The following is a 22,654-nucleotide window of genomic DNA, read 5'->3' as shown; positions in this document are numbered from 1 at the left end:
AACGGAAAACGTGAACTACGGATTACGGATTACCCACCACCACTGTATGAGACAGGTACATTGTTGGTAGGGTGTTACCAAATGTGTTTCGAAAGAACCAAAGTTTGACAAAAGTAAAACTTGGAAACCTTACAACACACGTTCCAGTGAGTCAGCTTAACTTAGTAACTGATCTGAGGTATGTTTTCCAAACAACAATGTATTTCTCTGATTTAGTCTCATGTTCCCTCTTACAGCATACTTAGCACTTACACACATTCTTTCTCATATAAATTTGAATATTGTCAAGTTGTGCCTAGGTTTCTGTGTTCAAGGACTCTTATTTTGGTATTCATTTTTTGGTATCCATCTTCTTTTCCTGTTTCCTTTGTTTCCTCGGTTTCAAAGTATGTTCTCATTGGTTTCCCATTTTGTTCACCTGTTTCTAATTTAGTTATTGTTTACCGTGTTTATTTAGACCCGCGTTCAGTTCGGTATTTGTCCGTTCTTATCAAGATATGTTTTGTTTTGCTATTCTCCTGCATTTTCTTTGTGCTCATGGTTGTTTTTTTAGTATGCGGTAGGCATGTGTATATACATATATATGTGTGTGTGTGTGTGGATATATTGCGTTATCTTGCTTATTTTGCTCAAGAGCATGATCTATTTAGGTTCACATCAAACTAACTAGAAATCATACGTAGAATTGTTGAACTATGCTTGTAATGATGGAACTTGCGATCATGGTTCCCTATCGATGCTTTTGGAAAATAAAGCCCCAGCTCTTAAAGGGACAGTTCACCCCAAAATTTAAGTTCTATCAGCATTTACTCACCCTCTTGTTGTTCCAAACCTGTATGAGATTCTTTCTTCTGTTGTACACAAAAGACGATTTAATTGATATGAAGCGTCTCGGTTACGTATGGTAACCCTCGTTCCCTGAAGCAGCAGCTGGATGCAATAATCGCATGCCAATGTGCATTGGCTCGTTTAGTTTACACTCGAAGTGGATTGGTCTCTCTAAGCGAGATCCCAATTTCGTCGGTCATCCGACGTGACGTCGAGAGTGACCGACTGAAAGGGAACAAGAAGAATGTTGCTGGTAGCCATTAAATAGTATTTTCTCTACTGTGGAAGTCAGTGGCTACCAGCAAATGCTTGGTTACCAACATTCTTCAAAATATCTTCTTTTGTGTTCCACAGAAACTCATACAGATTTGGAATTGGATGACGCTGATTGTGCTGTATAGTTCCCATTGTGTAGGTGCTTCTGAATAGCAGAACAGGATACTGCTCTGTCTACATCAGCGGAAGTAATGCACGAAAAACTGAGCCTATAGGAAATCATTCAGATCTGTTGTTGTTGTTGTTGTAAAAAAGACCAATTTCTAATAACTGCTTCTCATTTTCTAATCCTAAATGCTCCTGTGGGAGTCTGTAGGAATGTCTGTATATAAAATGATAATAGGTATGTTTGTATTAGCAAAAAAACATATTAGCACTGAATGATAATGGCTTTTATGGAAGTATGGACGTAATTGCTGTAAAATTTATCTTGAAAAGGACATTGTTTTTACACACAAAGACAAGAAATAAAACTCAAAAATAACAGCAAGATTAAGAGACAAAGTTCATGTGAAGATTTCAACGAGATCTGGATGATTTGTCCTGAGTATGCGTTTTATTATTAGTGTGTGCAATCTGAACACGCCTACATGAAAGATTTGTGCAGACTCCAGCTGGACGATGACACTTGTGTCTTTGTTTTTGTGACATAAAATAACCCCCACTGTTTTTTGAAATTCAGATTTTTTCTTAATCAAATATATTGTTGACATGTGAGAATGTTGCACAATTCTCTGCTTTTTATGAGATCACTGTATACAGTTGCCAAGCCTCAAAGGGCACTATATTCATAAGATTCTCCTCAATAGAATTCTTTTATTCATTTAAACAGTTAGCCTTACAGTGACTTGACCTTAGACATTTGCACAAAAGAAAGTGAAAAGGTTATTCCACAAACATACTATACAGTATTTTGGTATCACTTTGACTTCTTTTAGGAAGCATTACAGGCCATGTTTTTGATGTGGGGATTTTTAATTGTTCAGCAAATTATTTTCTAACATAAAATTTAATTTCTCATTATTTACAAATGACTGAGTATAGGTAAAACACATCCTTTGACTGAACATTTGTTGATAAAGATAAAAAAGAGTTTAAGAGTTACTTCTACCTTATTGGTGGTTGGTACCAAAAGTCGTATTTTTACGCTTCTTAAAGATATTTAGAATTAGGTAGTTTGCACAGAAATGTTTACTTTACCATTGTGTTAGGAACATTAACTGTTATCTGTGAATGCTATCAGTATAATAAAATTAAATGAAGTGAAATACGCTTTGCTTCACAAAAAAACAGCTGTTTATAGTTTAGACGAGCAGGCATATGTGCATAATGTGGACACACATTCATAAAGACATGAAGACTTGCAAGTATGGCATCCAGGTGTTGCGTTATTGCACATTCACCAAACTTTCAGAGCTCTTTTGTGGGTTATTCATCATTCATGCTCAACAAATTTTTCAGTCAAACTAACTCATGCTTAGAAAAACTGCAGCTGCAGACAAAATTGCAACCCTACATACGCCCACAAACCCATTTACAACTCCTCCGTGCTTTATCTAGTTTCACTCCCTTGGGCTAGATGTATAGCACTATTATGGAAACAATGACTGTGTTCTCCTCCAATGTTTTAATAGCTTTTACTGTTCAAACTTGCGTAACTGAGCCCCTGTACCAGAAATGAATACTCAAAAGAATATGAAAACAAAAATATATATTTATTTTCACTTACATAATTGAACACTAACTGTGACTATAACAACTTGCAATATTGTTGACAAAAAGACTATATTAAATTGTAGTTTATATCCCAAATCTCTCTATATTTTCTTAACAATAAATAAATAAATTGTTAAATAAAGACCCTTTTGATATTAAATGCTAGAGGTTGCAAGATAATGTAACATTCAGTGTTACGTCGACCCCAATCACCTCTGAGTAGTATGAAAAAGGCCAATGAATATTGGTGAGTGGAATTTGCCTTCCTAACCACTCCCTTGTACTTACAGGTATATAATGTGGGGCTGTGCATCCAATCATTCAGATTTTTGCTTCGGGGCCGAGTAGTTGCTCGTGAGCAATCACTCCCAATCACTTCTGGCAGCCATGATTGCTGTCTTGTGTGTCTGGGCTGTAAGCATGCAGAGAAAATGTTTATGGATGATTTATGCACTTGTTATGAGAGCATAACCATGACGACGCTGCGATCATGACTTGCCTTCCTCACAAAGGCTTGAGTCCCCACTGCTGCTACTCAGCCCAGTCCCTCTGCACTACACAGTGCCACACTGACTATCGCTCTGGTAGATCAGAGGATTATAGTGCAAGCTTTCCACTGGGCCAGTCCCCACGGACCTGACGCTCCTCTCATGCGTCGTGTGCCATCAAGCTCACGAGTGATGCTGTTTGTCCATCTCAGGCCGATCTAGTGTGTCATTTGGCACTCCCAAAGAGGATCAGATTTCAGTCACTGCATTGGAGGGTGAGGATGAAGTCTCAGATGAACGTCACCTCTCTGGGCTAATTGCTTAGTCAGAGTCTGACTTGGAGTTGATGGACATGCTTTTCCAGGGCACCAAGAGCAGCAGACTGGAGTTTAATCCTCCACCCTGTCCCAAGCACTTGCGGCTGGATGCCTTGGTAACACTTTATTTCGATAGTCCACTTTAGACATTCTATTAACTGTAAGTAACTTTGCAACTACATGACAACTAGCAGTCATTAGAGTATTAGTAGACTGTCTGCTTAATATCTTCTAACACTTTCTTTGTCAACATTCTATTAACCCTAAACCTACCCTGTCTACTCTGAGAGTTAGTAGACATGTAGTTGCAAATTAATGAGAATTAGTTGACATGTAGTTGACATGTAGTTACAGAGTTACTTAAAGTTAATAGAATGTCTAAAGTGGACTATCGAAATAAAGTGTAACCGATGCCTTTCTTCCTGTAAGTGCATGGGGATGTAATAAAGTCATGAAAGGGGACATTTTTACTGCCCGAAGCTGCTTCCCAGCCATACATGCTTTCCTTCCAAGACCGGTGAGCTGAGGTCAACTTTTGCTGCTCAGACTTGCTGGTGTTGATGCCGGAACTGCGTACAGTGACCAACTTTGGCTTGATGTCCACTCTGGTAGTCCAGGAAGACCATCTCTGACTGAACCTTGCAGTTATGTGCAATGAGGACATAGTGTGCTTTCTTGACACCCCCATCTCCCAAGCCACCCTTTTTAGCCACACTGTCAAGAACTTGCCCAGCACTTCTCGGCAAATTGAAAACAGACAGAGGCCATCAAACATATTCTGCCTTGGCATGTGACCACCGCCACCAGGCTGACGAGGGCTGGTCCCCAGTCCGCCCTGGTGTGGCCAGAACCAACATGAAGCCACCTGCAGAAAGCTGATGTAGCCCGTCCTGCCACTAAACCTACCCTCCATGAGGCAATGAAGTGGCCCTGAGATGAGCAACCCAGAGAGGGAGAGAGCTGCTCTTTTCCAGGAATTGGTGAAAACACTGCTCCTTCCCCTGGAGGAGGAATGGGTGGAGAGTCTTCTGTTTCATTCTGTTTCATAGATTCTCTATGAAAGAGCAGTTCCCTAAGTCTCTAGGTCACACCTGGCGTGGTCTGACAGTGAGCGATGCGAAACCTCATCACTCCCAGTCTCAACACTTCAAACGTCACAGGCTCAGAGCTCTTATTTTTGGGATATGCTGCTTCTTCATGCAACTCTAGCTACTCCCTTGCAGGATCCATGGAGCAAGGAGCCAGGTAATGACTATCATGCAGGGCCACTACTTCTTCCTCGGGACGCAAAGCTTCCCAGGTCAGGGTCCAGTGCTGCTCTTTGTTCCACTATGTAGCTTGTCTAGCGCTTCCCAGCCCATCCCGCTGGCTCATTTGGACAATCAGACTCGGTTATGTGACTCATTTTGGCAGGCGTCCCCGCAGGTTCAGTGGCGTCCTATTTACCTTGGTGGCAAAAAAATGGTGTCTCTGTCCAGAGATTGTGTTCCTGCTGGCGGAGGATGCAATAAAGCCTGGCCCTCCAGCCAAGATGGAGTTGGGGCTTTGTAACCTTCACTTCTTCGAACCCTACAAAGGATCGGTTACATTTATTTGATCTGTGTATGTTGAATCAGGCCCTGCACAAGCTCCCATTCAAGATGTTGTGGCAGGAGCACATCCTGACGTGCGTTCACCAGCAAGATTGGTTTGCAGTGATCTACCTTAAGGACGCATACTCTCATGTCTCAGACTGCCTGAACACAGAGCCTCTCTCTGGTTTGCTTCAGTCAGCAGCACGTGCCTTGAATTCGGGCTGGCTGACTTTTACTTCATCCTGAGACCCTGAGACACATGCCCAAAGTTCCCACCAATCCCTTGGAGGAGGCAGACCCAGCCCTCGAGTTGCTGTGTGCTGTTTGTGCCTTGTGCATTTACGTGAACTGCTCACAGAGCTTAAGTAGCTCTGGGCAAAACTTTGTCTGCTTTGGAGGTCAGCAGAAGGGAAAGGCTGTCTCCAAACAGAGGTTGGCCCACTGGCTAGTGGATGCCATCGCCTTGGTGTACCAGACACAAGGTGAGCTGTAGCATGTCAATAAATTATATCTTTGTTGGACAACAGGTTTGTAAACAGGCTCATACACATGCAAAACTGTATCGCACACATGCTACTGGAGTTCTCTTATTCAGACCGATTTTTTGTGCACTGTACAGCCCTAACCAAACCAGTTCCAGATTGTAGAAGGAGCTCCTCATTTAGCAATAAACTCCTCCTCAATTTCACGTCTGCCTTCCGCGATGTCGCTCCGCACTGTCGCAAACAGAAATATGTCAACAACTAGACTTTATCGTCATTATCGCGGGAAGATTCATTCTAATCGTGGGGAGAATTTTTACCGGTATATCGCAAAAGATAAGATATCGCCAATCCCTAGTGGCAGCTATGACCCTCCTCATGGTAAATACTGTTCTTTTGATCTTAGTACAAAAGATTATCTGGCTCATAACGAGGTGCTGGGTAGGTTACAATTTGGGATGCCAGTTGCTACTTGGCACATGTGAGCTTGCCGACATCTACATTGCCCACTCTCGTAACACAGGTTTGGCCTGCATTTTACTTTATCTTCACAACCTGGCAGTCGTGCACATTTTTTTGCTGTTGTTGTTGTTTTAATAGAATTATTGACATGAATAATTGCTGTTGTTTTAATAGAATTATTGGAATTAATATTAGGAATTTAATTTTTTTATCAGTTTTCAAAATGTAGAGTGTTCATTACATTATAATAATATTATACAAATTATAATAACTTAATACAATTTAATTTAATAAAAAAGAACCACTATATATACAGTATCTAATTTTACCAGTAAATTAAAATAGGTTCTACATTAGTTTACTGTACAATCATGCACTGCCATAAACATGTATTTTATTTTTTTTAAGTAAGTGACAATATTTTTTTTAAATGTATTGCATTATTTTGAAATGTATGTAGTCTGTAACTGTTACGTATCCGGTCCATGAACTTCCGTCTGCTAGCCATCAGAGGTCACCCTTTCCATTTTCATTGACTCTCGCACTACACACTGTTGCATATCACCCCGGACTACATATCCCATCATTCATTGCACTGATTGCACACAGCACTGATTGCACACAGCTGTTTCATATCACTCACTCACTATTTAACACTCACTCTGATCCCTTCCCGGTGCCGAGTATTGTTTAGCGCTTATCATTTGATAGCTACACTACAGAGCCCTCGTTAGCCTCCTAGCCTAGCCTAGTATTGCCTTGCCTGTTTTCTCGGTTTCTGATCTTCGCCTGTTTTCCTGGATTTATCCCTTTAGTCTCGCCCTTTTGATTCTGTTCGCCGTTCGTTGACCTTCGCTAGCCCTAGGATTATTCTTGTGTCTTGCCCGCCATATACCTGTTTGCCATTGTTCGACCCTGCCTGTGTTTCTGACCTCTTCTGCTTTAAATAAAAGCTTGCACATGGATCCGCACATCTCACGTCTTGTCAGCCCCGTAACAGTAACAGAGCATATGTGTCTTAACATAATTCTGTATTTTCAGCTAAGCAGAATCATGAATATTTCTATTCTGGTGTCACCATTGTCCTGTTTATTTGGTGATTAGGAAAAAGGCCAAGTCTATTTAAGTTTACACATAATACCAAAAATGGTAATACCAGACTTTCCATTTTAAATATTCTCTTCTTCTTACTTTGGCTTCATTACAAGTAAGATTGTGAGATCAAGCATTGTATATTGGACCTAATTGTGACATTGCACCTCTATTATTTGTACATACTGTAGCGTCTGGACCAATCAGACACACCATTTTTCATTTGATTTAACAAATCAATTATTCATTAGATTAACAAACATTCACAGACCCCTCACCCAATAAACATACTGGGTGCCAAGTTGTCTGTGAATGAGGCCCAGGACCCTGGTCCCCATGGCAAATAAAATAATGTGTTTTTTTAACCTTAAACCGCATAAACACATTTCATTACACCAAATACACAAAATAATGTTCTTTTTAGCAGCATCATATGACCCCTTTAAAGCTATATTTGTGTTAAATGAGAAAGTATCAATTAAACATTACAAATTGTAGCTTTAGAAAGAAATATTTTATTTGAGTCAACATAAAATGTATTACACATAAACATTTAGGCTACACCGACCTAACGTAAACTATGGAACATAAAAGAAGATAATTTGAGAAACATCTCAGTATTTTTTGTTCATACAATGAAACTCATGGGTAACCAAAACAGACGTGCAAGTATTCAAACTTAGTCTTATTAATTGATACATTAGGTATCATTTGCACCTTTTTACAAAGGTGTGTTTGAACTAAGAATCTGACGTTTCCCTCAGGTGTAGATCTGCTGAATATGCAAATGGTTCCATAACTTCATTCCTTATTTCTCTCCTCTTTACTGCTTAAGCTTTAACCCTTTCCTATACCAACTGTATGCGTGTGTGTGTGTGTGTTTATGTGTATGTTAGACCAGTTTAATTGTTTATGTAGTATGTTAGACTAGTTTAAGTGTTTATGTAGTATGTTAGACTCGTTTAAGTGTTTATGTAGTTAATAAAGTCTTACTTGTATCACACTTGACGTTGGTCATTGTTTGCTCATAACTGCAGATTTATGCTACAGGCTCTGTGTAGAGTTGTACAGTAAGAAAGTTATTTCCCTTAACCAGGAAATTAACGTTCTTAGAATTGACAGACAGTTGACCCTGAGAGGTCAAGTAAATATCTACAGCGGATCTAAATATTTATAATTAATTATAACTAGTTATGATTAATTATTCATATTTCCCCATGAGCTGATTCGCTACAATACATTGCACGTACAAAAATCTGAGTGTTTTTTGTCATTATGACAAAGTGAGAAATAAATATTTAAGATTTTGTTTAGGTCACATTTCAGCATTCATTTTTAACTCATTGATCAAAAACATTTCTATCAATATACTATACATTTAGATAAGAATAATAAATATAATTACTAGAACTGTCAGTCGATTAAAAATGTTAATCTAATTAGTTACATAGAAATATTTTATTTGAGTCAACATAAAATGTATTACACATAAACATTTAGGCTACACCGACCTAACGTAAACTATGGAACATAAAAGAAGATAATTTGAGAAACATCTCAGTATTTTTTGTTCATACAATGAAAGTCATGGGTAACCAAAACAGCTTTGTTACCAACATTCTTCAAAATACTTTCCTTTATGTTCCACAAAAGAAAGGTTTGAAACGACATGAAAGTGAGTAAATAATGACAGAACATCTCTTTAATGTTTTTATTTTTATTATTATTATTTTTTTAATGAAATGATACTCTAAATAAGAAACTAAATCTGCCAGCAGGTGGCGGTAAATGTCTTTATGAGTCATTTATTCATTCAATTCAAACAACTGATTCATTCAGGAATTAAGTAAATGGCTCTCTTTATGAATGGGCCTTTGAATCATTGGCTCACACGATTCGTTCAAAATGCAGATTCATTTAAACTAAACACAGCTGTGTTGCTCAGAGATGTGCAACAATTCTGTTATGGCTTTAAAGGTAATATGTTCTCTGCAAAATTGTGCAAAGCATAATATTGTGTTTAAAATATAATGCAATATCAACTTCTTATTTACTGAACTGTTGTATAAAATCACATTTGCACTCGTGGTATTCGGGACAAAATCAGCACTTGTGTCATATAGCTCTCGCTGCTCATGTGATATCGCTTATCTTTTGATATAAATATGAGTCAAAAACACATACAGGGAAATTTTTGCACCAATATCTTGAGTTTTAGGGCATAACTGCATTTATGGAGTTGTTGCCCTCATAGACTGTATAAAAACATGGACGTAGCGTCCGTGACATCACCCGTAGGTTTCTGAAGAGCGTTTTTGAAGCTCAAAGTTGGCAGAGCCGGCCGTCGCCATCTTGACAGCGCGTCACTCCCGAATAATCGAAAATGGAAATCTTTCCCCATGAGCTGCAGTAGCCCCTCACTGCAGAACAAAGATCCAGGGGGCGGGGTTGGATCCACATCTAGGGGGTGGAGATGGGTAGGTTTAGGGGTGGAGATGGGTGGGTTTAGGGATCAGGGGGTGGAGATGGGTAGGTTTAGGTATATGTAAGGTGGGAGGAGTTGGATCTGGATCAAACCTCGCCCCCTGGATCTTGTGTTCTGCAGTGAGGACCATTTCACAGCAGTGGCAATCCACCTGTCACTCGAGTGGCCACGCCCTTAATTATGCAGAACTTTAAGGCTTAATATCATTTAAACGGATGAGTTATAAAAAAATTCACCCCCCTCACAGTTGTCATGAAGGGCAAAATTAGCTATATAGACCAAAACCACTTTTTGTACCAGGATGTAAACATTTTTTTCTGCTGTAAAGTTGGGCATTTTAACATGGGGAGTCTATGGGACTGACTCCCTTTTGCAGCCAGCCTCTAGCGACCAGTTGACGAATTACAGTTTAAGTAACTTCCACAAGGGGAGTCTATGGGACTGCCCCCCTTTTGGAGCCAGCCTCTAGCGGCCAGTCGATGAATTGCAGTTTTAGTCACTTCCGCGTTGGTTTCACGAGAGAGACCGTAAGGCTGCCCCTTGGTTGCCCTGCATCATATTTGTCAACAGTCAACTGTATGAAATGTAAGATGACGTACAGGTCTGGAGGCGCGGCCAGTGCATTAACTGCATTAAAATATTTTAAAGGGTTAAGTTAGGTTAGGGTCAGGAGGCCTTTATTCACCCCCTGGAGCCGTGTGAGGCACTTTTTAATATGGATGGATGAGCTTTATTTGACTACTTTTAGACTGTTGAACAAAAACACCCGCTCATGCCATTTTAAAGCTCGGAAGAGCAAGGACATTTTTTAATACAACTCTGATTGAATTCGTCTGAAAGAAGAAAGTCATATACACTTAGGATGCCTTGAGGGTGAGTAAAACATGGGCTAATTTTCATTTTTGGGTGAACTAACCCTTTAATCGTGTTATTTTTTCATAACTAATTAATTCAGTTAACGTGTTAAACTGACAGCCCTAATAATTATATGAAATTGAAGTAAATTACAAAAGAGTGCAAAAAAAAATGATTAATGATTTCTGACATCTAGACACCATTCTGTGTTTATTGACTTGTGACCACACGGTGAAGAGCACCAACAAAAATAAAATGAGCAAAATGGTAAATATTCTTTCATTCTGAAAGAATGAAAACCGTTCTCGTATGGTGAATGCTATGGACAGTTCTATCCTGACACACTTGTGGGGAAGTTAATGCATGTTGCAGTCCTGGATACTGCATTGAACACGGCATGTGTTCAAGTTAATTTGAGGTTGTATTAAACTGTGTAGTACTCACAGGCTTACCATCAGCACCAGCTGGGCCAGGTTGACCCGGATCTCCTATTGTCCCCCGTTCTCCCTAGAGAATGTACAAATGATGTATTGTAAATGGTATTAACATAATTTCACTGGAAAATTATGATTCATTAGCGCGTCACTCCCGGATAATCGAAGATGGGCAAAGAGGCGGGAGCTGGTTGTTGAAACCACGCCTTAATTATGCAGAACTTTAAGGCTTAATATAATTTAAACGGATGAGTTATAAAAAAATTCACCTCCCTCACAGTTGTCATGAAGGGCAAAATTAGCTATATAGACCAAAACCACTTTTTGTACCAGGCTGTAAACAAATTTTTCTTCAGCTGTAAAGTTGGGCATTTTGACAAGGGGAGTCTATGGGACTGACTCCCTTTTGGAGCCAGCCTCTAGCGGCCAGTCGATGAATTGCAGTTTTAGTCACTTCCGCGTTGGTTTCACGAGAGAGACCGTAAGGCTGCCCCTTGGTTGCCCTGCATCATATTTGTCAACAGTCAACTGTATGAAATGTAAGATGACGTACAGGTCTGGAGGCGCGGCCAGTGCATTAACTGCATTAAAATATTTTAAAGGGTTAAGTTAGGTTAGGGTCAGGAGGCCTTTATTCACCCCCTGGAGCCGTGTGAGGCACTTTTTAATATGGATGGATGAGCTTTATTTGACTACTTTTAGACTGTTGAACAAAAACACCCGCTCATGCCATTTTAAAGCTCGGAAGAGCAAGGACAGTTTTTAATACAACTCTGATTGAATTCGTCTGAAAGAAGAAAGTCATATACACTTAGGATGCCTTGAGGGTGAGTAAAACATGGGCTAATTTTCATTTTTGGGTGAACTAACCCTTTAATCGTGTTATTTTTTCATAACTAATTAATTCAGTTAACGTGTTAAACTGACAGCCCTAATAATTATATGAAATTGAAGTAAATTACAAAAGAGTGCAAAAAAAAATGATTAATGATTTCTGACATCTAGACACCATTCTGTGTTTATTGACTTGTGACCACACGGTGAAGAGCACCAACAAAAATAAAATGAGCAAAATGGTAAATATTCTTTCATTCTGAAAGAATGAAAACCGTTCTCGTATGGTGAATGCTATGGACAGTTCTATCCTGACACACTTGTGGGGAAGTTAATGCATGTTGCAGTCCTGGATACTGCATTGAACACGGCATGTGTTCAAGTTAATTTGAGGTTGTATTAAACTGTGTAGTACTCACAGGCTTACCATCAGCACCAGCTGGGCCAGGTTGACCCGGATCTCCTATTGTCCCCCGTTCTCCCTAGAGAATGTACAAATGATGTATTGTAAATGGTATTAACATAATTTCACTGGAAAATTATGATTCATTACAAATAGATATCTATCATTGTATCTTTGCCAATGGGTAAAAGCTAGTTTGGAAAAACAACAACATTTTCAAGCATTTCAGGGGTCATGAAATAGAGAATCAAAATATTCTTGATATTTACACATACAAGAGGTTACACTACAATATAAACATACTGCAAGTTTCAGAACTTAAAACTAACTTAACAGTTTAACATATTAATTATTATTTTCCACCCCTTTGAAACACCAGGATCTGAAATCAGGAGAATCGTAATATCACAATATCCCCCTCTACATGCTCTTAAATATGCATCATCACCGTATGTAATCATGTGTTCTGAACAACTCATGTCTGTCCATTAATCACAAGAGCAATACTGCTGTTGGAGTAAGACCATCAAACTCAGACACTGTTCTCTTAGTGGATGTAAAGAAACTGCAGCTCCAAAAACTTTTACATAGCCTTCCTAAAGATCAGGGAATTAGCAATGAATGGTGAAAATGAGGATGGAAAATTATACTTTATACAAATATTGGATATTTTTGGTACAAAATTTAAAAAAAACTTTATAAACTAACCTTTATAAAAATCTGCATTTCATGACCTCTTTAAGGCATTTATTTATTAACACATTTTTGTATTTTTTTTTACAATTATTAAAATATAAGAACTTTTTTGGCCTCTTGTTTGAGAAAATGAATGGAATAATAATAATACTTAATAATAAGTGAAAATATATAAATTATAGTATAGCAATATGCTCTGTCTGCAACTCTTTTAATCGCCACACACAGTCAAAGTAATCTTTCTGCAAACTATTTAGTATTCAGGGCCATTTTACTTTGATCACCTGCTGAAAAGCAGCATGTGTTTTCAAGCATAGGCTTGACCTTATAAACTTCAAACTTGCCTTTTATGCAATGACTTCTGATGTAATGAAGAGATTATATAAACTGTGCTGTTGTATAAACCGACCAAAGAGATTGAGGGAAAGATTATTGTACCTTCATTCCTGGTGCACCAGATGGCCCAGGTGGACAGATGCATGGCTCTGGGGTTGGATCAATGTCACCTGGTCGATTAGCACACTGAAGAAAAAACAACAAACAACATTTTACTATGGTGCATTTTGTAAAACATAAAGCATCAGACATAATTTCCTCTTTGTGGTATAAGCTAAACTTTGTGGCAAAACCCAAAACAGCATACAATTTCTCATTTCATGGCAGCCATTTTTGTCGAATTATTCATTCATTCAGCAGTACGGCCCAGTAGTTCTAAAATAGCCAAATGACAGCAGTAGAAATACAGCACAACACAATTGTTGAACCTGATATTGACATAAGGTGCTTTAAAGTCAGCATGAAATCTAAATAAACTATTTTTATTTTTATGGAACATTGCACTGTTTATTATAAATGGTTTATTTATGCACATCATTATTTATTTGTTTATTTTAGCTCATTTATTTTAGCTCACATTATAATCTTGAATCAAAATAACTTCTTCCCCTCGCAACAACATCTCTTCTCTGACTCTGATGACTTGTGCACTGGCGTGAGGGCGGGGCAATAATCCCTCCCTTCCAGCAGTCTGCCACTTACATGAGATCACAGCAGTTAGCAAACAACAGTGATCCAATCAATTCCCCATGGACAAAAATTAAGTCGTGACCTACATTTTTTTCTCATTTAAGAAGCTGGTTCACTCTGAAATATATGTCACAATAGGGAAGAAAAGATGATCTCAAGTTTCATGCCAACTTTAAGCCACCATATGATACACCAAAAAGGACCATGACACTACCATGATTTTTTTTTTACATAGTACCTTGAAAGTACTGTGATATGCTTTAAAGTACAGTAGAGTAGCATGGTATTGCTAAAGTAGTTTTAAGCAGTTTGACTGAATGCTTTTGTCAGTGAGAAGGTTCACACCAGCATCATTCAGCCATTCATTCTCAAAGCTGCTGTCAGTCCACTGCAAGATTTTTCCAGTTATGACAATACTTAGACACTCCAAAAAAACATGAGGCAAATCTTACCTCTGCAATTCAAAATGAGATTAGCAGTTACTTTTTTGAAAGCGAGCAAAGCCATCTTCAAAAGTACATACCTCTCCATCCTAAAAATAAAAGGAGTGAAAATATGTAAAGGGGCTAGGGCAAAAACCATAACTTAGCTTAGAGGTGCAAGGCTTTACTGCAACATGCACAAGCAGAAATGGAAAATGATGTGAAAATGAAGTGTTTGCCACAGTGTTTATATATGCCCTATATCTCTAAACAGTGAGTCTGAAAGAGATTGGAAAATAATGCCAGGTCAAGCAAATTGAGTTAGTGAACTGAGGACAATGACAAAGCCAGTGTTTCACAAAGATGTGATTGACTTTCTAATAAACGGTTCTGAGCAAATATCATGCTCTGTTTGAACGTATTAGATAAGATTGGTACATTAAAAACATTCCAAAACACGTTGGACTGGAATTATAGGAATTACAAAAATAAATAAATGAACAAAGTCTTCTGTGTTTTACTGTTTTACTTCTCAGTTTTTTAAGAAAGAATTGTCTGGTAATAAGATAAAATATTTTAAATATCAAGTCAGTGTTAATACGATGTGACATTAATAGATGGAATATATTTGAATGGGCCAAAACAGAAACATCCAAGATTCTGGTACTCACAACTCCAGGTATTTCACAGGCTGTTTCTCTGTTATTCTGCTCAGGGTCACAGTAGATTCTGAGTTTTTGTATTTCAAACTGTTCAGAGAGAGAGAGAGAGGGAGAGGTAGTTTTAGAAAACTCAAGGCCTGGGGCTGGGGAAAAGGGGAAAGGTGCTCCCTGTTGCATATAAGACACATTTGGTGTCAACATGACATGCTGTCTGCTTTTCCAAAGGAACACTGCTGTGTTGCACATGTTGAAAATGTTCCATGTTATGTTTATTCTTTGGCAAAAGATCACAAATACACAAATATTCCAATACACAAATATTCCAATAACTTCCAATATTCCTTCATAAAATTGTATAATATGCTTTGTCATCATTTTGTTAACTTTATACACCAGAAGTATTAAAACCAATATCATATGGTTACTTTTTTCCTTCATTTTTTATACATTTTTATTAGGGATGAGAATTAGTGTTTGAAAGAGCCAAAGAAAGAGTGGTGAATTAATCAATTTCACATTTAAATTACATATGACACAAAATTATACTATGGTTCAACCCTCTACGCACACATTATCAATAGAATCACTAATTTATTTTCTCACCAGAAATACCAGACTGTGTGAATAATGAACGATACACGTTCATTCATAAACTGTACGATGAACGATTTAGAATATGCTTATCTTCACAAAATAACAGCTTTTCACAAAGATACACTCATATTTGATATGATTTGAAAGCATAACAAAACTTTTAACAAACATCAGTCAATCAAGCATTTTTTATAGGCTAGTAGTGATGATCAACACGTTGATAACAAAATACTACTAATTATACTGCTACTAAAATGTGTTTGTTGGTGGGAAAAAAATTATATAACTGGTCAAATTTGTTCTTAAACACAAAAACGTGTCATATTAATGAAATAACTAAAGTAACTGGTCACATACAAATGTTTTAATATATCAAACATCTTCATTTGTTTACTTCCCTCTGTGTACATGCAATACAAAAAAAATCATGTATTTTTAAAATGTAACTTTTTCTAAACTTTCCATTCTGAACCTTCACTTCGCACATTTCTCACAAATCAAGTGAAAGTGATCTTCGCAGACATATAAAAACAATTCACATGCAATTTGCACCTTTCTAAACATAACATTTAGGAATGTTTGCACCTCCATTTGTTTGGGCCTTCAGCTCTCCTTTCTTGGTTCTATAGTTAATAAAAAAAACTTTAACAGTTAAATAAGTATGCATGTGTATGGTATAAACATCAAGCAGCATGCATTTGTGTAGTATGAATGCAATCTGAATGTACTACGTCCACCATGCTGGCATGGTCATTTGAGCTACAAAGTGTGTTCTGTTGTTTTCCTGGCATTTGCGATCCTTAAAGTGTCCAGTGGATGTTAACTTCAGAATGTTGGCGAAAGTAGGTCATCTGGTATTTTTGCCTACTGTTTTACAATACCCTTTATGCATTCAAGGGTTAACTCAATTATTGTCTAAAAATCACTACACTGCTGGATTCAAATTAACCCAAAATGGGTTGGAAATTAAAAATAACACAGAATGACTACTGGGGTTGAGTATCGTTTAGGTTTTTTACGATACCAGTGCCAAATCGGTGTGCCCTCTTGCAGAAAGTCCACATATGCATCACAGAAGTAATAGAACTCATGACGCTCCAGGAAATTCCTAATATGGGCAAAGGTATCTACCTATTGCTGTAACTAAATTTAAAAAATATATAGAAATGCTTTGAATGATGAAACATGAAGACAATAAACACTGTGACAGTGTGACGCGACTGTGACAATATATGGTTCTCTTTAGTTGGACAACAGGTTTAGAAACGCTTCTCATTGAAAGTTATTAATTTAAGCACATTTAATGTAGGCTACCTGCTGCCAGCAGAGCAATTACAACTGCTGCATTCACGCACTCCTCGGATAGTTTTCTGATTATTCTGACACCACATGAACGCAGAATAATTTAACTAGCGATCACATTTGGTGATGCTATGTCCCTTTCGGAGCACCAGGGGCAAAAATTTCAATTGACAGCTCAGGCATTTAAGTGGCACTGAAATGAGGCACTGAAATCTGTTATGATTCATATGATACATACATGCCGGGTACCGGTACCCAACCCTAATGACTACAATAGCAACACAGACAGTAATAATCTAAATTTTTTAAAAAAGCATTAAGCAAAAACACCCAGAAACAGCTTAACGGTTTAATAAAAATAGCTTTTGAAAAGTGTAATGCTGAATAACCATTAATTCCAATACTGTTCCTTTTGACTATGCATTTGTGTAATTTTTTTTGGGTTCAGGCATTCTAGGGTTAAATCTAACAGCCCTGCATGTTGGGTCACATTTAACCCAACCCAGCTGTGTCAAAACTAGCCAGCGCTGGCTTGCCAAAATGACCCAGATTTGGTTGTTTTTGATCCAGCATTTTAGTGTACAGTCATAGCCAAAAGTTTTGGCAGTGACATAAATTTTGTGTTTTGCAAAGTTATAATGAGTCAATATTTACAGTGTTGACCCTTGTTCTTCATAACCTCTGCAATTCGCTCTGGCATGCTGGATATTAGCTTCTGGGCCAAATCCTGACTGATGGCGATCCATTCTTGCCTTATTAGTTCTCGGAGTTGATCACAATTTGTGGGCTTCTGCTTGTCCACTCGCCTTTTGAGGACTGACCACAGGTTCTCAATGGGATTGAGATCCGGGGACTTGCCTGGCCACAGATCCAAAATTTCAATGTAATGATCTTGGAGCCACTTCTTTATCACTCTTGCTTTGTGACATGGTGCTCCATCATGCTGGAAAATGCACAGATCACCAAATTGCTCATGGATCGCTGGAAGAAGTCGCTCTTGCAAGACGTTTTGAAACCATTCTTTATTCATGGCAGTGTTTTGGGGCAGAATTATGAGAGGGCCCACTCCCTTGATTGAAAGGCAACCCCACATATGGATGGTCTCAGGATGCTTCACTGTTGGCACAACACAGGACTCATGGTAGTGTTCACCTTTTCTTCTCCGAACAATCGATTTTCCAGATGTCCCAAACAGTCGGAAGGGAGCTTCATCAGAGAAAATAACTTTGCACCTGTCTTCTGCTGTCCAATCCTTGTACTTCCTGCAGAATTTCATTCTGTCCTTGCCGTTTTTCTTGGAGAGAAGTGGCTTCTTTGCTGCCCTTCTTGACACCAGGCTGTGGTCCAAAAGTCTTGCCCTCACTGTGCGTGCAGATGCTCTCACACCAAACTGCAGCCATTCCTGAGCAAGCTCTGCACTGCTGGTGACACGATTCTGTAGCTGACTCCTCAGGAGCAGACGGTCCTGGCGCTGCAGTCAAGCCTCTCTCCTTGAAGTTCTTGATGATCCGGTAAATGGTTCTTTCAGGTGCAATATTCTTTATAGCAATTTCCTTGCATGTGAGGCATTTTGATGCAATGCCATGATAGCTGCACGTGTTTCTTTGGAGGTAACCATTGCTAACAAGAACACAATGATTGGACTAACTTCTTCCCTCCTTTTATAGCAATCGGTCTGCTCTTACCATCTAATTAGTATGATAATGATTTCACCTGACTAGTACTCATTCACACTTTCACATGTGCTGCTGATATGATTAGTAAATTAATGTTAGCTGGTCATTTTGTGTCAGGATCAAAAAACAGTGAAATTTTTTTGTTTGTTTGTTTATGAAAAGTTCATTTTTTGGCCAATGAAGCTTTTAGCAATTATTTAAAATGCATCTGATCACTCTACACAATAATCTAGAAACAATGTGAATGAACACCACAACAGCTTAAGCTGCAAACTTTGCAAAACACAAAATTTATGTCACTGCCAAAACTTTTGGCCATGACTGTAGATTGTAATAGGTTAGAGCTATCCATTAAGACTGCTACTAATGCATTATTCCTACCCACTACTGAAACTTAGTCTTAGGGGGCTTTCACACTAGCACGTGTGGTGTATATTTGATGTCAGTGGATTTGGATAATGTGAGCACTGTTTTCTGAACTCAGGTGCATACCCGCGAACCGTACCTGAGTCCGCCAAAAAGGAAGTTCTGGGCTATGGTTCATGTGAACCAGGATCCAAGTACAAAAGTGAAGCAAGCCAGCATCCATTCATTTCGCATAGTCATTACCTAGCAACAGGAGTAAACAGCTGCCACGCTGATGATGTAAATGTATTGTGGTTTGGAATCAAAAACTACTGCGTAAACACCATTCAGCACAGACAGGGGGAGGGGGGATCAATCGAACTTGGGTCGGACCAAACAGTTGTACCAAGTGTGAAAGCACCTTTAAAGGCTGAATGATTCTGAATGAACTTGACATGTAGCAATGTAGTGGGTCTGTGTACAATCCGTGTATCATTCGATCATTCGTTTTTTTATTTAATATTGAAAATAGAAAAATGAGAAAACGGCTCCTTTTTCGTTTTTTTGTTTTTTTTCCAAAAAACGAAAAACGAGAATTCAGCTTAAATTTTCGTTTTTCGTTCATGGGTGGAAAAATTAATAAACAGCTTGAATATTCGAAGGGAACGGAGACGTCACGTCCCGTCGCCACAGCTCCTGTACCACCGCTGAGCGGCCGGGTCACCGGCTCGGCTCCTCAGCGAAAACCTGAATATGCGGTGCATCTGCTGCCTACTTATACTCACGCTGTGATCAGCAGCAGCTGGATGCAATAATCGCATGCCAATGTGCATTGGCTCGTTTAGTTTACACTCGAAGTAGATTGGTCTCTCTAAGCGAGATCCCAATTTCGTCGGTCATCCGACGTGACGTCTCCGTTCCCTCCTTCAGGGAACGAGGGTTACCATACGTAACCGAGACGTTCTTGCATGAATATTTTAGGCCTATATATACCCAAGCCAATTTATTATTCCTTCCTTTTTGTCTTGGTGTTTAAAACATTTATTTTGAAACGAATTAATTAATTAATTAAACCAACAGACTTACTGGGTGAGCAGGGTAGGCTATGACAGCTGTCATATCATACCCTGCCATGCCCAGCTGATGCAAAGAATAGAATTTATATCTACACAGAAGAAAGCCCTGTCTAGAATCTTCCCCGTTATGAGTTGTGTTGAGCTATTCATTTGCCTGTTTGTTTGATGAAAAAGGATGAAATGTAGATGCAATAAATGTGTTAAGAATCCATACAACTGCAGCAGCAGAGGACTATTATTCTGCTGCGTGATACTGCGGAAGAACTGATGATGGCACGGTTTGATCTTCGGCTGACCAATCAGCATCAGCGGAAAGGGGTGTTTAATTCCCGCCCACGTGTAGAAATCGAATATTTTTATCTGCTTTTGCCAAAAAACGACTGTTGGAGTTATCTGCTTTTGCAATAAAACAAACTTTTAATATGTAAAAAAAAAACTTTCAATTAAGTTTAATTTTGTAAATTACCTATATTTAAGTTATTATGACTTAATAAAAACAATCCAACTGCAGTTTGATTGCTATTAATTGGAATGCGCAATAAAAAAAAGTGATTTCTGAAAAAAAATTATTTAGTTATCGGTTTTTGCAAATGAACTCTTCATATATATATATATATAGCTGGACGCTTTTGTCCATATTAGGGATTTCCTCTTTCTGCTTCTGACTTTCTGCGCGAGAGCGCCCTCCGGCTACGAGTATGAATGAAACATACACTGCACGGAATGTTTAGCGCTCCGTGATGTTCATCTCACCTTACTCTGGGACCAAATAAAACATCAGATCATGCACAGACTATCCTGTCTCTTTGAATTTAAATCTATATTTATTCACACCGGCCCTTGAAAACCTCTATGCGAACACACTTGCCCGAAAAAGTGGGGGACACACGTCCCCCGCGTATTCTATGCCCATGTGCGTGCGTAGTTAAATCTGTATGGTGAAGCTGCGCTACCCATAGACAGCGCAGAACGGATGAGAAGCACAGATAAAAAAACAAAAAAAATTTAAATAGACGTAGGGGGGTCCCCCAGATATTTTTTTTGTAAAAAATTATTATGAGAAATCTGATTAAGCTCACGCAGTTAGGATACGATACATTTTGTTAAATAATTATTTACAGTCATTCATGTGACTGAAGTCATGTTTTTATGCTGTCAAAATGTAAATGCCTCAATCAGCGTTGGTGCCAGAGCGCACAAAGTGAGGGGGTACTTTGAAAAGAAAATAACCTGTTTCTGAATATTATTTTCATTTAAATTATGTAGACTACTAGTGTAGAAGTAATTTTCAGATGCAACGAATAAAATAGGAAAAACACAAACAAGAAACTTGCAAATAAATTTGATATATACAGTATAGCCTACAATTTAATAACATATAGCCTAGTATTATATATGAATAGGATGTTCATCAACTGATTGCAGGCGGTCAGATCAGTGTTGACAGCTCCATAAAATAACCTACTGGAAGCTCTCTAGTTTTGGTGTATATAACTAAAAATATGAAAAGTACAAACACAATAACATTTACAGTTACTTCAATTTCTGAAAAAAAGAATGTAGTAATTGATGTCATAAATACATCAATAAAATAAATGTATATAATATTTATAATGGATAAATATAAATGCAGTATATAATATAGGCTTAGCTATAAACAAGCCAAAACAAAGCGAAACTGAAGGTAAAGTTAGGCTCATATCCTACCGCTCTCATTCGGCACAAATCCAATCGTTTCCATATGCGCGATGTTTTTGAAGCTATATATTTAGGCTATTAGGTAAAATAGGTTTTGCAGTTCACGCGTGTTCCAGTGTCGACGGAAAAAATCATAATGAGCAAAAATATTCCACAGTGAACCGGTGCTTACGCTGAACGGCATGGTTAATGGTTGTGCTGTTTGCAATGGGTAGTGTGCGCGTGAGGCGCCGGTGCGATCAAACAGTGGAAACAAAGGCCTACTCCGTCATTTTTGGTCATACAGTAGGCATACAAAACAGTGCAAAGTGTTAGCTGTTTGAAGATTCAAGAATATTAGCAAAGCTTATTAGAATTCTTTCTAAACTATCCATTCTTATTTCGCTCTGGAACCTGAACGAAAAAAAATATTTTTGAAATGAAAACCGAATACTAGGGGGCTAATAATCTGGCAGGAGTCAGAATTCGGCACAACACCAGAGTCCTATGGTCCTGTCAATCTTGCGCTGTGGCTCGTGCTGTATGAATTAAGCGGACGCTTGTCTGCTGTCCAACTCAACTATAGGCTACATTATTTATGTTAGGCCTATTATATAAAAATCGGTGGATGGCCGAACACACCGGCACAAGCCTTAAAGGGATAGTTCACCCAAAAATGAAAATTCTGTCATTAATTACTCACCCTCATGTCGTTTCAAACCCGTAAAACCTTCGTTAATCTTCGGAACACAAATTTAGATATTTTTGATGGAATCTGAGAGCTGTCTGACCCTGCATAGACAGCAATACAACTGAAATGTTCCCAAGTTCAGAGACGTAGCAAGGAGATCTGTAAAATAATCCATGTGACATCAGTGGTTCATCCGCAATTATACGAAGCTACGAGAATACTTTTTGTGCGCAAAAAAAAA

General features: G+C 38.4%; 1 protein-coding gene across 1 annotated transcript in view; it reads right to left on the bottom strand.

The window, feature by feature from the left end:
- Window positions 1–5,390: 5,390 nt before the first annotated feature.
- Window positions 5,391–22,654, bottom strand: part of LOC107751380 (collagen alpha-1(XXI) chain-like) — a 28,415-nt gene continuing 11,151 nt past the window's right edge. Inside the window, exons 7-11 of the mRNA XM_016567102.1 lie at window positions 15,062–15,139; window positions 14,492–14,500; window positions 13,381–13,464; window positions 12,271–12,325; window positions 5,391–5,449 (exon numbers count right to left, since the gene is read on the bottom strand). Of these exons, the coding sequence (XP_016422588.1) occupies window positions 5,391–5,449; window positions 12,271–12,325; window positions 13,381–13,464; window positions 14,492–14,500; window positions 15,062–15,139 (285 nt within the window). The remainder of the gene's footprint in view (window positions 5,450–12,270; window positions 12,326–13,380; window positions 13,465–14,491; window positions 14,501–15,061; window positions 15,140–22,654) is intronic.

Source organism: Sinocyclocheilus rhinocerous, unplaced genomic scaffold, assembly GCF_001515625.1.
Source record: "Sinocyclocheilus rhinocerous isolate Xijiao unplaced genomic scaffold, SAMN03320098_v1.1 scaffold552, whole genome shotgun sequence".
Classification (NCBI taxonomy): domain Eukaryota; kingdom Metazoa; phylum Chordata; class Actinopteri; order Cypriniformes; family Cyprinidae; genus Sinocyclocheilus; species Sinocyclocheilus rhinocerous.
The sequence above is the reverse complement of the archived record's forward strand: the minus strand, read 5'-3'. Positions and strand labels throughout refer to the sequence as shown.